The 14,249-nt window shown below is 35.4% G+C and overlaps 1 protein-coding gene and 1 long non-coding RNA gene across 2 annotated transcripts; one reads left to right on the top strand and one right to left on the bottom strand.

Annotated features, from left to right (window-relative positions):
• Positions 1 to 898: 898 nt before the first annotated feature.
• On the bottom strand, positions 899 to 1,807 carry LOC110704098 (serine/threonine-protein kinase WNK8-like). Its single transcript, XM_021881876.1, has one exon. The coding sequence runs from the start codon at positions 1,805 to 1,807 to the stop codon at positions 899 to 901; it is 909 nt and encodes a 302-aa protein (XP_021737568.1).
• Positions 1,808 to 8,531: 6,724 nt separating this feature from the next.
• On the top strand, positions 8,532 to 8,895 carry LOC110704078. Its single transcript, XR_002507856.1, has 2 exons — positions 8,532 to 8,563; positions 8,656 to 8,895. It is a non-coding gene; the product is annotated as an uncharacterized LOC110704078 (long non-coding RNA).
• The last annotated feature ends 5,354 nt before the right edge of the window (positions 8,896 to 14,249 follow it).

Raw genomic sequence — 14,249 nt, 5'->3', positions numbered from 1 at the left:
GAAATTGCTGTATTTAGGATACATTAGTATTTTGCGTCTAACTCATTCAATATTCAATTTTCATTGAGTAATTAATTCAAAATTCTATTTAACAATTATTTAGGAACTTAGGTATACCTAAAAAATCTTTGTTTGGCTTGTTCCAAAAAAAAAAAAAAAAAAAACAAAACAAAACATTGTCAGGCTACGTTTATGTAGGATATCATGCACTAGTTGAAGGAGTAATTTTAGGAATATTAGTTTTATAATCTTTCCGCTAAGTTAGTGATTCATATATAGGATATCATGCAATAGTCGAAGGAGAAATTTTAGGAGTATTAGTTGTTAGTGGATTTGTTAGTGAGTGTTTATCTTCCTCGTTATTAACTTCTAGTCTGTTAATTGTTAAGGCTAGCTATTTATATTTTTATATGGCTCATGTAACACCCAAAAAAAAAAAAAAAAAAAAAAGTGGTTCATGCATTTCCTGAATCAGCAGGCAGTAAAGTATTTACTTCGTTTCATACGTGCTACAAGTTTTCTTCTAATGAAAATTTTAACGATAATTCCTTACTTTTTTTAGTTTCTCAATGCTGACTCACTGACTCATATATAGGGTCAACATTTAAACTAGTTATAGTGAATACGAGCCTGTTTATATTTACTGAACTGAGCTGAACTGAACTGAATGGAGCTGAATTGAACTGAACAGAACTGAAATGAATATTTTATAAGAAAGGAAATAATTGAAATGAAATTAAGTTTATGTGAACAAGGCTACAATAGCTATTGAATAGACTTCCCCTAATTACTACTAAATTACTTATTAAATGTGACATTAATATGTAAAAAAGGATAATTATTCAAAAGCTTACTAAAAAGATCTTAAAAACAAGGACGACAATGATTTAAAAGCATACTAAGAAAAACAATTATACAAAAATTTTAAGAAAAAATTGCAAGGTGCATTTGTAATTGATATAGAATTTCGTAGTCGTGCCCTTGATGTTGTTAATGTCTTTGGTGCGAGCAACGGGTCATTGAGGAGATCAATTGCCGCAGGTCTGTCGCAAGCTGTAGGAGCCAGACACTTTTTAATCAAATGACGAAATTGTAAATCTGTAACTTTGCTTAGAACTTCTGGCATAACACCCGACATTTTCTTTTTGTAAAGTTCATTCACATCACCGTGACATTCGTTATATGGAACTTCACCCGTAATCATGTGAAGAAAGCACATCCCAAAACTGTAAATGTCAACTAGCTGAATTGGTTGATATTGTTTTTCAAGGATCATCGCGACACCAAAATCTGCTATCATTACCCGGCCTGTATGCCCATTAATATAGACATGTCTCATATTCAGAGCGCCATGCACGATTGGAGGATTTTGAGAGTGAATATAATGTAACCCTTTAAGGATCTGTCTAGCAAAATCCTTAATTGCCTCGATATCGAAATGAACATGTTCTTCGAAGTAGTCTTCCAAACTTCCTGATGTATAAAGCTCAGTAATCATGTTAATTGTTTCCGTATCAATCCAATAATCATAGCACTTGATAATATTTTCATGATCTAATGACTTTAAAAGACTTGCTTCGGCCTTCAAACTCATAAGATAGTTTTTGTCCTTAAATATATCATCTGTTATCACTGTCTTACTCCAAGCAATTTCTATTCCTTCAATCTTATCAAGACCCTTGTATACTGTTTTTGTGGCCACCTTGTCTATGATCTCGTCATACCTTGCGAATCGTCCTGTTGGATCTCTTTCGATAACCTCAAGACATGTGACGTCGTCTGGCTGTATCAAACCTTTGATGGCCATGACTAACTAGCAGAATAAAGATTTTTTATTTTATTTAATTTTTTTTTAAGAATGGCTAGGTAATATTTGTGACGGAATTTTTATAGAATTCTGCACATTGAAAGGAGAGACAATGGATTTATTTAATTTTTTTATTTTTTTTTTTTTACATATTTATAGGTTAGCAGTTGGTTCTTGATTTTGTCATTATTTTTTTATTTTTTTTTACTTTTTTGTTATAGTTAGTCCTAGTCAAAAGGTTTGACAATTTCTTTTTTAAAAAAATTGTTGATTACATATTTAGTTATAATTATTTTGCCTTTTGATTTCTTAAAAAAAATAATTAAAATACAATCTCATTTGTTTAATTTGAGTGGCATACATTTATGTATAAAAATAAAATGGTTGTACACATGTGTACAATACAAGTGGATCGGATCGGAGTTTAATTGCTCTTTTTCAATCAATTATGTAACTTATTTTCCTAAAAAAAAAAAAAATGTAACTTATTTGGGTTACAGCTACAAGTTGCTCATTTTTTTTTTTTTCGTTCTTCAATGACAATTATGTATAGTTGGACATTTAATTTATATTGCCAGCAAACCCTCAGTATTAATCACAATATTAATTATTGTTCATACTTTTTTTTTTTTGGTGCAAAAGAGGGCTAAGCCCATTTATTCAAAAGAAGGAAAATTACATAATAAATCGTGGCATTGCTACGCCAATTGTGTCCTCCCTTAGAAGAGATGCTATTACAATCGGAGGAGTATCGAAATAGACAAGCCCTTCTTCAAGACGAACCCCTAAATTGGCTAGACTATCCGCCACTCTATTACATTCTCTAAAACAAAAAACAATACTAACATTACAACCAAGAAATCTAATTAAACTACGACAGCTTTTTAAAATGTGAACACATTCGCCACCCATGCGATCGGGGTCTTTAATTGCTTCAATACAAGCCTGATTATCCATTTGAAGAACTAGCTTTGAGATTCCCAGAATGCATGTCATCTTTAGTCCTATTTCAGCAACACATAGTTCAGCTTTGAACGCTGTACAGACTCCCAAGTTTGCAGCAAAACTTCTGACGTACTTCCCTGTACAATCTCTTATAATCCCACCCCCACCAGCATGGCCTGGGGCTCCCTTGGCTGCCCCATCAGTGTTTAAGGCAAACCATTCAGGAGGTGGAGCAAGCCATCTGATTAGCATTTCTTTTTTCTGGCCACGAGTATTGGCATTTAATTGCTTCGACTCATGTTCCCCAGACAAGACCTTCCAAGTTTCATCAACATTAGAGTGAAGAAAGGTACCAATATCAGCTGGAATTGCCTCTTTATTCCCGAACATAGCATTGTTCCTCCATTTCCATAGCCACCATATAGTTGTAGCAAATGTCGTGGTCCACATTTCAGAAAAAATCGGCCCTTCTGCTTCTAAATTTCTCACCAACCAAGCAGTCAAATCCCCAGTAAAAAAGGATTGATACTAAGCTGCTCCCCCTACATTGCTCCATACCTTCCTCGCAATTGGACAATCTCTTAGCAAATTATTGTTCATACTCAGTAGATGCTTTGTTATTTCTAAGATTCATGCTTATTTATACAACCAGTAGTTTATATAATCATTGTCTTCTACATGCTAGGTTTGATAGATGTTGCTCCTTTTCATTCTTTACGAACCTAATTCGAAGTATTACAAAGAAACAAATCAATTGCAACTTGGCAAACGTTGCTAAAACTAGCTATCTCAATTATGTTCTTTATTCCAAATCAAACACTGTATTCACACTCAATAAATCAAATAAAAAAATAAAATTCCCCACCCGTCGCTTCCTGGTAGGTTAAAGTGATTTTTTGTTATTACAAGAATAATTTTTTCAATTTGGCAAATTTAAATGGATGATGTCATTGTTATCATAGTTCTACAGTACTACTGTACTAGTATATTTTGGTTGTCTCTTTTCATAAAACTAATAAACTAAAACTGAAATAAGTTTTTAGGGGGTTAAAAAAATTAATAATCAGAGTGAGAAGTAACTCAAGTGGTTAAAGTTTCTCTCTCAATTTTAGGAGATTCTGGGATTAATTCTCATCATCCGTTTTTATGGCTTCTGAATACCATAAAAAAAAAATACTGAACAAGCCCTATTTTTTTCTATGCTATGTTATATTCACTTGTTGAGTATGCATATCTAATGATTAAAACTTATAACTAATAGATGTATTATTGGTTATTGCATACTATGGGTCTGTTCAATTCTGCTTAATTTTAGTTCAATTCAGTTCAACTCTAACTAGTTCAGTTCAGTTCAGTTTCTAATTTTCCTCTCTCATAAAATATTTATTTCAGCTCAATTCAGTTCAGTTCAATTTAGGCCCTGTTCTGTTCACCTTAAAAAATAATATTAAGTTAAAATAATTTCAGTTCAGTAAAAATAAGTCCAGTTCAGTAAAATTAATTTCAGTTCAGTAAACATAATTTCAGTTCTAAAAATTCTAGCGTAGTCGTCGACTACGGATGACTACAGACGACTATCTTCGACTATGCTAAGAGATTAAATCTACATCGTTGATATATTATTTGTCTAATCTTAGCCGTCGAATCTTACACCTATACTACACAGTCATCAAGGGATTATTTGGTTAATTTTTTTTGGTTTTTCACACATTTTTTTAATAAAAACTGATTTTTATTTATATATATTTTTTAAATTTTCATCTTCAACTTATATCATCTCTAACCTTTGTATGAATTAAATTGAACTTTATTTTCAATATATGTCATCTTCATCCTAAATCTTCATCTTCTACCAAAACATTCATACTTTATTGATCTATATTGTGGTTGATTTATTACTACGGATGTAAAAGTAATATTCATTAAGTTATAATATTATTTAAACATGGCCTGATTATCTTAGAAGTATAATAAATCGGGGAAAAAATTATCTTAAACCTTTATCATGACTCATCTCTATTATTAAGCTCCATTATTGTCAACATTGAACCTTCACCAAAATATCCTCTAAATTACCTAAATCTATGAAAAACTTGTAAAATTAAAGCAATGTCAATTTATCGCAATTATGCATGCTTTTTTAAAACTCAGAAAATCAAATTAGTCAATTCATTTGAATCACATCTCAAAGGATAATTAATTAATATGAATGTTACTTCTCAAAAAACCAATTCAAAATTCGTGTATCATATTCATGTATTATAATAGTATGGTCTAAATTGATGGAGTACTTGATAGTAGTTTTTTTAATCTTAATCACCATTCATCAAAATTTTGAAGCTCTAAATAAAACAGCCTGTGTATATATATATAGAATAAGAAATAGAATTAAACAAAAAACGGAAAAGAAAAATGAAAACACAGACTTGCTGTCAATTAGGCATAAATTGAGGAATTTTTAGTTATATTTTTGGATAAACTTTATCTTCATTATTTATCTTTAACTAAAGTACTTTGTTAGCTGTTACAATCTTACAATTATATTAACTAATGATAAATTAATAAAAAATATTATTCTATATATATATATATATATATATATATATATATATTATGAAATATAATACGGAGTTGTAGTAGTTAAGGCCAATTAGTGACCAAGTTTGTTAGAAAGGGTGGAAGAAAGGGAAAGATAGTGCCATAACTGAAGCAACTAATTTTGTACAGTACGTTATAATTAGATTTTTTTTTTTCATTTTAACAAACTAGAGATAGTTTCTTAGAAAGAAAAGAGAAAAAAAAAAAAGTAGAAGTGAAATTTTGATTTTTTTTTTTTTTTTTAATTTCTATTTGGAGAAAAGATGTTATTTGGATGTTATTGCTAACAAAAAAGACCAAAAAAATAAATAAATAAAATAAAATAAAAAAGGAGTGCACAACATTGTAGGATTGGAGTTTTGTACAAATTTGGTGAGAAGTTAGAAAAACAACTCTTAAAATTATATAAAAGATTAGTGTATCTAATAGCATATAATTTTTTTTTTTGGTGAAATAGCATATAAATTGATATACTTCATATATTCTTGTACGTAATAATTAATATGTCACACTTTTCATTTGAATAATCATATATTGGTTTGACTAATTTCTCATATATCAAATATAAATACATGAATTGTAGAACTAACCTAATTTTTTTAAAATAAATATCTTAAACGTTAAATTAGTTTAGGGCCTGTTCACATTTACTGAACTGAGCTGAACTAAACTAAACTGAACTGATTAGAGCTGAACTGAACTGAACTGATTGGAGCTGAACTGAACTGAACTAAGCTGAAATGAATATTTTATGAGAGAGGGAATTAAGTAAATGTGAACATGCCCTTAGTGCGAATTTCCTTTTATTTATCTAATGTTGGTTAATAAACTATATTTATCTTATTTTAGTTGATTAAAAAAAATCAAATTATTGGGTAAGTAAAGCAGACAAGATCAAGACCTTTTTTATTTATATATTTTCCTAGTTATGTTTATCATGTTGTGATATTATTAGACTTCATATTATTAATATTAGGCAAATATAATAGGATAATAAAAGATTCTTTTGTATTTCTAAAAAAAAAAAAAATTCATGTATGATTTTTTTTGTTCTCTTTGCTAAGATTCACACACTACACTTTCTCAAAAAATAAATAAATAAATATAAATAAAAAACCACACACTACCTTAATAGGTTTTTTTTTATATGAATATATTATAGGATTTTTTTGTGAAAAACTACCTTTTAAACTCCAAATTTTGCGAAAAACTACCCTAAAAACAAAATGTTGTAATTAACTACCTTATAAAATATAAAACGTTGTAATTGACTACCTTCTAACAGAATGACATATTTGACTTTTATTTTCCGACGTTGACCATTTCACGTGAGGGTCAAGTGCCCCTTTAATGATTTAATTCCCATCTTTTTCCCAAATTTTCCCGCTTTACACCAATTTAGCCCATATAATTATCAAAGGGGTTGGTATAAAGCGGGAAAAAATTGGAAGAAAGGGGGGAATTAAGTCATTAAAGGGTCATGTGACCCTCACATGACATGGTTAACACCGAAAAATAAAAATCAAATGTGTTATTCCGGTGGGAGGTAGTCAATTACAACATTTTATACTTTATAAGGTGGTTAATTACAACATTTGATTTGAATCGAAGGACTATATACTTGGTAGTATTTAATAAAGAACACAACTAGGTAATAATAAAGAACACAACTAGGTGGTCCCAAATTGAACTGTTATAGTCCAAAAATACAAGACTAAAGATATGTTTGCTTTGAATCCAAGGACTATTATCGAAATTCATACAAGTAAGAATCCTAGCAATTTTGTCTGATAATCTTATTGTTTGCAACGAATTAACCTTACGTAGAACAAAACTCACACCCCTAGATCATACATAAATTTTGCTTTTAATTAGGTGTCCCCAATTTAATTTTGGGTGTACCTAAAATTCGAATCTTATTAGTCAATTAAGACAATCAAAAGATAAGACATGGTTAAAATATATACTTGAATGTACATTGTATCGAACAATAATTAACACAACTAGGCGGTCCCAAACGAAAAATGGTTAGTCCCAAAATACGCTAAAAGTTAGTTTGCTTTTAATCGAAGGATGATTATCAAAATTCATACAGATAAAAATCCTAGCAAATTCAATTAGTAGTCCTATAGCTCCCGGCACAGGATTACTCTCGCATAGAAAAAAACTCTCAACCCCTACAGAGCATACATTCATAAAATTCACTTTTAGATATACCCAATTTAATTTTGGGCGTACTCAAAAGTTGATTTTTATATGTTAATCAGAAGGATTGACTAAGACAAGACTTGATTAAAACATAGATTACAGTGTATATATAAAAAGTTTCCCAATTTGGGTATATCTAATTTATATTTGGGCATACCTAAAACAAAGTGGTTGAATTTTTATTTTTTTTTTTAATTTTTTTTTACAAAATACAAATGTATAAGTTATTTTGGATAATCACATCCGTCTTTAGCGGTCTCGAGTTCAAGTCTTGCTTAAAGCATTTATAGTTGTCAAATTTAATACATGCTGTGGAGTTAGCATAACATCGATCTTAGTGTTTAAAGGTGTGACATGTGTCATATATTGATGACATGTCTTGTTTATTGTGCTTAAAAAATTGATACATGAGTACATTATGACACATATTCTATTTTAAGAACGATTTTTTATATATATAAATAATAAAGTATAGATTAAAATTAATATATTATACAATGTTAATGTGCACTACAAGAAAATTACCTTTTTGTGGTGATTATTATTATTTTAACATTTCATATTGAAAGTAATTGCTACTAAAGAAACCCCTCGAATGGTTATTATGTACAATATCTGTCGGTACCATAGCCTTTAGGGCCTGTTCACATTTACTGAAATGAGTTGAGCTGAGCTAAGCTGGATTGAACTAAACTGATTGGAGCTTAACTGAACTAATTGGAGCTGAACTGAAATGAATATTTTATCAGAGAAGGAAATTAGGAGCTGAACTGAACTGAACTAAACTAAATTGATTAGAGCTGAACTGAATTTACCACGTGGCCTGCTGCAATTCAGTAAAATAACGGATTCTGACGCGCACATAACGGGGTTACTGTTCACGTGCATAACGGGGTTACTGGTTTTGTCAGGGTTACTTGTATTTTTCAGGGGTTACTTGTATTTTTTTTTCAAGAGTTACTTGTAATTTTTTTTTTCAGGGGTTACTTGTATTTTTTTTTTCAGGTGTTACTTGTATTTTTTTTTCAGAAGTTACTTGTATTTTTTTTTCAGGGGTTACTTGTATTTTTTTTTTCAGGAGTTGTATTTTTTTTCAGGAGTTAATTGTATGGATTAGTTATTCAAGGGTTACTTGTATTTTTTTTTTCAGTTACTTATATTTTTTTTTTCAAGGGTACTTTTTTTTAGGGGTTACTTGTATGGGTTAATTAAAGGGTTACTTGTATGAGTTACTTATTCAAGAGTTACTTATATGAGTTACTTCAAATGTTACTTGTATGAATTACTTATTCAATGGTTACTTATTACTTAATCAAGGGTTGGTTGTAGGTTGGTTTAAAAAAAAAAGGTTGCTTGTAGGCCCATACCAAACCAGTAACACCCTACAAGTAACCCCTGACCAAAATCAGTAACACCCTACAAGTAACCCCCGACCAAAACTAGTAACACCCTACAAGTAATCTAACCCCTGACCAAAACCAGTAACACCCTACAAGTAACCCCTAATCAAAATCAGTAACACCCTACAAGTAACCCCTGACCAAACCAGTAACACCCTACAAGTAACCTAACCCCTGACCAAAACCAGTAACACCCTACAAGTAACCCCTGACCAAACCAGTAACACCTTACATGTAACCCCTGACCAAACCAGTAACACCCTACAAGTAACCCCTGAGAAACTAGTAACACACTACAATTTTTGACGTAGAATGTTCGATTTGAGATTCTATGAAGAAAAGGAGCTCAAATTTCATTGGTTCTCATCGATTTCACTACTTCAAATGTTGTTCATGATCTTAAGGATAATTAATCACAATTTTTCACAATAATTTGACACCTAATTTCTACAATTTCGGGCTTTAATTGTAGCAATTTGGCAAAGAGGAGAGAGAAAATGGGTAGAGAAGAGATATGGTTGTTGTTGATGTGTGGTTTGGCTTAAAGAAGAAGCTAAGAAAAAAGGAGAGAGAAAATGGGTGGAGTAGAGATATGGTTGTTGGTGATGTATGATTTGGCCTGGAGAAGAAGCTAAGAAAAAAATGAGAGAGAAGAGTTGTGGTATTTTAAAAATAATAAAAGATAAAAATTGTGGCTGGCCACACCATGTGGCCAGCCACATACAAAAATTTGTGTAGAATTTTAGATTAAAATACTAGTACATTGTATAATTATAATGAGGCAAAAGCTTGTATTTATTCATCATATGCGTCAGCTTAAATATAATACAAGTACAATCCTAGGCAATCCACTGTATAAAAATTTTACAATGTCATTCTTTAAAAATGGCACCACAACTTGCTGATTTGGCAAAATCTGATTGGTCTATATTTTGTATTTTTATTTTCATTTTGAATTATTTTTAATGTCTACAATGTATTAAAATTGTATTTTTGTATTTTTTCATACATGTATTTTTGTTAGAAATACATAATTATAAATTATGAAAATCTAGCATTATAATTAAAATTAATTTTCGAATTTATAATTATAATTAGAATCATAAAATTAAATTCTCATCTATGTCAAAATTGTTCATCATCGTTCATCGTTCATCATCCATCATTCATCATTGTTCATCCATCATTTCATAAATTATGAAAATCTTTTTTATGATATTAATAAAGTTTCGAAAATATACTTATAATAAAAAATCAGGATCATGGATATGCTGCCGGAGAAGAAGAATGATTGTCGGAAACATTGCCTGAAAACCGCCAGAAAACTAACCATATCTGATTAGGGGATTTTTATCCACCAATCACCGTCTGACAAGTGGACCAACCAGGTTCCGCCACGTGTCCTTCACGTAGGCCAATAGGAGCCTGCCACGTGTCAATCACAGATACGTCCTCTACGGACCAATTGAGACACGCCACGTGTCCACCCATGCCAACTGGGAAAACCGGCCAACAAGGCCCAATCCTGTTTAGAGGCCCGGTCAGCCCTAGGTTTACCCTAAACCTAGAGAGTGGCACGCTTCTCAAGACTATAAATACTTAATTAATCCTCATTAAAGGGGATTAAGCAATTAATGACTCTCACCTAGAGAAGTCTAAACACATTGATCACTCCTCCCCTAGAGGAACCAGATCTTCCCCCTTTAATTTCCGCACTTATTACTCCTTAATCAAGTACTAACTTGACCGTTGGAGGCGGAGCTCCCAGGAGTCTCCGTTATTTTGCAGGTACAGGCGTCCGGTTCCAGTCTCGGAATTGTAACTCTCCCGCAGGACATCAGAAAACCCCGAAACATTTGGCGCCGTCTGTGGGGAGAGTACTTCAGAGATGGCATCCAAGTCTGTACCGACTCCTGAAGAGAGGCGTCCCGTAGACAACCCTCAAGTTCAGTCGGACCATGACACCGAAAGTGAATTTGAAGTTGAAACTCATACAGCTTCAGACGGGACCCTAAGGGCCCGACGTACCCGTCATACCGAAAGGAGGGAACGGGAGCATCTTCAAACAGGAAGCGAGCCGGCAGGCGCACCGCCTGTTCGGCAACAGCCGACTGATGGGTCTGCTCCCATCACAAGGAACGAACTCATAACCTTCATGAGGGACTTCAAGGGAGAGATTCAAGAGTTGATCAACAAGAAGCCGCCTGCTTCAGTCAAGGAGCAGTCGGCCAAGAAACCCTCCACTTCACTGAAGAGGAAGCCAGTTCAAGGGCGAGAGGCGACTCCTCATCCTAAATCTAGGAAGCGGGAACCACCTGCCCTTGATTTCACAAAATTCCGTTATCCTACAGGAAATAGGAAACCGGTTCGTCATATTCAGGCGGACGGGTCAAAGCAAACATTCACAGATGCTCGGCTACTGCTAGAGCAGAAGAAGAGTGACCGATTGTCAGATTCGGCTTCTACTTCAAACTTTCAAGACAGTTTGCGAAATGCCTCGATAAGGCATACTCAGTCGTACCATGAGAGTCAGTCAGGCGGCACCTCCCGTCAGTCCGGCTTTCATAGTGCCCAGGCGGTACCAAACTTACCATTTGTGCCGCAACAACAGTATTTTATGCAGCCACCTCCATTTGGTGGACCTACAGCAAAAAACGTCCAACCTATGGACTGGCAGCTACGGTTGCTTAGACTTGGTGAACAGCCGTCGGCCTTCTCCAAGGAAATCACTGAAGCAGCTCAGCCAGCCAAAGTGAAAAATGTACTAGTAGGCGCCTATGACGGCACTACTAACCCAGAAGACCATCTGATGGCATTCACCAACCTGATGTACCTTCAAGGGTTGGATGATCCCACTTGGTGCAAGTGTTTCCCAGCGACTCTCAAAGGAATCGCACAGCAATGGTTCGGCAACCTGCCGACTGGTTGTGTAAATAGCTTCAGGACGCTTGCCTACTTATTTGCCTCCAACTTCGCCATGAACATCCCTGCGAAGAAAACGACCCTTGATTTGGGAACAATTCAGCAGGGCGAGAAGGAGGGGCTTCGTTCTTACATCAGGCGGTTTAACCTGATGAGAATACAGATTCAAGGGTTACCAGATGAGGTAGCTTATACCGACTTTTTTAGAGGTCTCAAAGACGGGTCTACCTTCAAATTTGATTTGGTTCGAAAAAGGGTGGCGACTCTTCAAGAGGCCTTGATTGAAGCAGAAGCCTATATACAGGCGACTGATCTGTGTACGATAAAACAGTCGGACGGGAAAAGGTTCGACAAAAGAGAAGGACGACAGAAACAGTCGTCAAACAAAGATGAGAAAAGAAAAGAGGTCTGGGCGGCTGATTCCTCTAAACAGCCGGCCCAGAAAAAGAAAAAAGAATTCAAACCATACTCCCCAACGTATGCGTTTAACAAGGATAACCAGTTTATCCTAAAAGAAATCAAGGGACGGATCTCAATTGAGAAGCCGGTCCCCATGAAGGGTTCTGCAAACAACCGGAACCAAGATAAAATCTGTGCTTATCATGATGACGTTGGTCATCACACCAATGACTGCATCAGTCTTATGCGGTACCTAGACCGCCTGGCTGAGCAAGGTGATCTTGACACTTATGTCAAGAAATCTACGGGGAACACTTCCTCAAAAAAGCTGTCGGCCAAAAAGAATCAACAGGCCGACAGCTCCGATACAGATGATGCAGTCGTCTACACCATTGCAGGCGGCTTCTCAGGAGGCGGCCCCACTATTAGGGGCAACAAAGATAATATAAGGCGGTTAGATGTAAATTCCGTTCACCAAGAACGGCCGTCCAAATATACATTTCCTGAGATTGTCATCACTGAAGAGGATCTAGGAGGGGTAAGGGGGCCGCATGACGACCCTCTCGTTATTGAATGTAAAGTGGCCAACCAGAGAGTTGGCCGAATCCTCATAGATACCGGGAGCTCCTCAGATCTCATCAGCAGCAAATGTCTGTCGAAACTGAAATATCAGACTGACTGCATACATCCGGCCTCCCACCCTTTAATAGGGTTTGGAGGAGGAGTCGTCCACCCACTGGGACGAGTAGATTTACCCATTTGCCTGGGCGAAAAAGGGCAAGGACGACACATGGTAGACCGGTTCCTAGTAGTAGAGGAACTCTCGGCCTACAACATGATTCTGGGTCGACCAACCCTAAATAATTCCAAGGCTGTTATAATCCCGTCTCTTATGTTGCTCAAGTTTGAGAGGGATAATGGAACAGTCGGCTCCCTAAGGGGAGATCAGAGGATGGCCCGAGAGTGCTATCTCTCGGATGTCAAGCCCACTGTTATGGCCACTGGGTCAAGTGGAGAAAAAACAGACCTTGACAATGTCAAGGAGAGTGCGCCTGTTCAAGAAGCAGGCGGCAAAAAGAGAAAGGCGTCCCAGACAGAGTCCGCAAGAAAAGCAAGAAAATAGCAATCATTGGCAGAGGAGCGGCCGGATGAGTTCCGCCCTCAGCCGGCTGGTGAGCATGCGGACCTGATCTTAGACGACTCACGTCCTGACCGAACAGTCAAAGTTGGGACGACTGCTCTGAGAAACCTTGGTGACGACTTTCACAACCTATTGAAAGAATACAAGGACATCTTTGCATTTGAAGTCCATGAAATGCCAGGCATTAGTCCTGATCTGGCGATACATAAACTCGCCGTGGATCCGAAAAAGAAGCCGGTACGGCAAAAGAAGCGGAACCATGGCGAAGAAAGAAGTCAGGCGGCAGCCGCCGAAGTTAAAAAATTACTTGATGCAGGGTTCATTCGGCAATGTTACTTCCCAGACTGGGTTGCAAATGTAGTGCTTGTTAAAAAGCCGAATGGCACCTGGCGAATGTGTGTAGACTACACAGACTTAAACAAGGCGTGCCCCAAAGACAGTTACCCTCTGCCTAAAATTGATAACCCGGTCGACTCAACAGCCGGCCATGCCTTGATGAGTTTCATGGACGCCTATTCTGGTTTCCATCAAATTCCCTTATGGAAGAAAGATCAGGAGAAGACGGCCTTCGTCACTGATCAGGGGTTATACTGTTACACGGTCATGCCGTTTGGTCTTAAGAATGCCCCGGCTACCTTCCAACGAATGATAAACACAGTGTTCTTTGATCAGATTGGGAGAAACGTCGAGGCATGTATTGATGATATGATTGTCAAGACTAAACTTCAGAAAGATCATCTGTCGGACCTCCGAGAAACTTTCGCCACACTCAGGCGGCACCATGTCATGCTCAATCCCAAGAAATGTGTATTTGGAGTTGAGTCTGGGA

This window comes from Chenopodium quinoa, unplaced genomic scaffold, assembly GCF_001683475.1.
Source record: "Chenopodium quinoa cultivar QQ74 unplaced genomic scaffold, ASM168347v1, whole genome shotgun sequence".
In the NCBI taxonomy this organism is placed as follows: domain Eukaryota; kingdom Viridiplantae; phylum Streptophyta; class Magnoliopsida; order Caryophyllales; family Amaranthaceae; genus Chenopodium; species Chenopodium quinoa.
The sequence above is the reverse complement of the archived record's forward strand: the minus strand, read 5'-3'. Positions and strand labels throughout refer to the sequence as shown.

Bases quoted from the DNA above. Each gene is read 5' to 3' on its own strand.
- LOC110704098 (XM_021881876.1), bottom strand. From the start codon at position 1,807: ATGGCCATCAAAGGTTTGATACAGCCAGACGACGTCACATGTCTTGAG.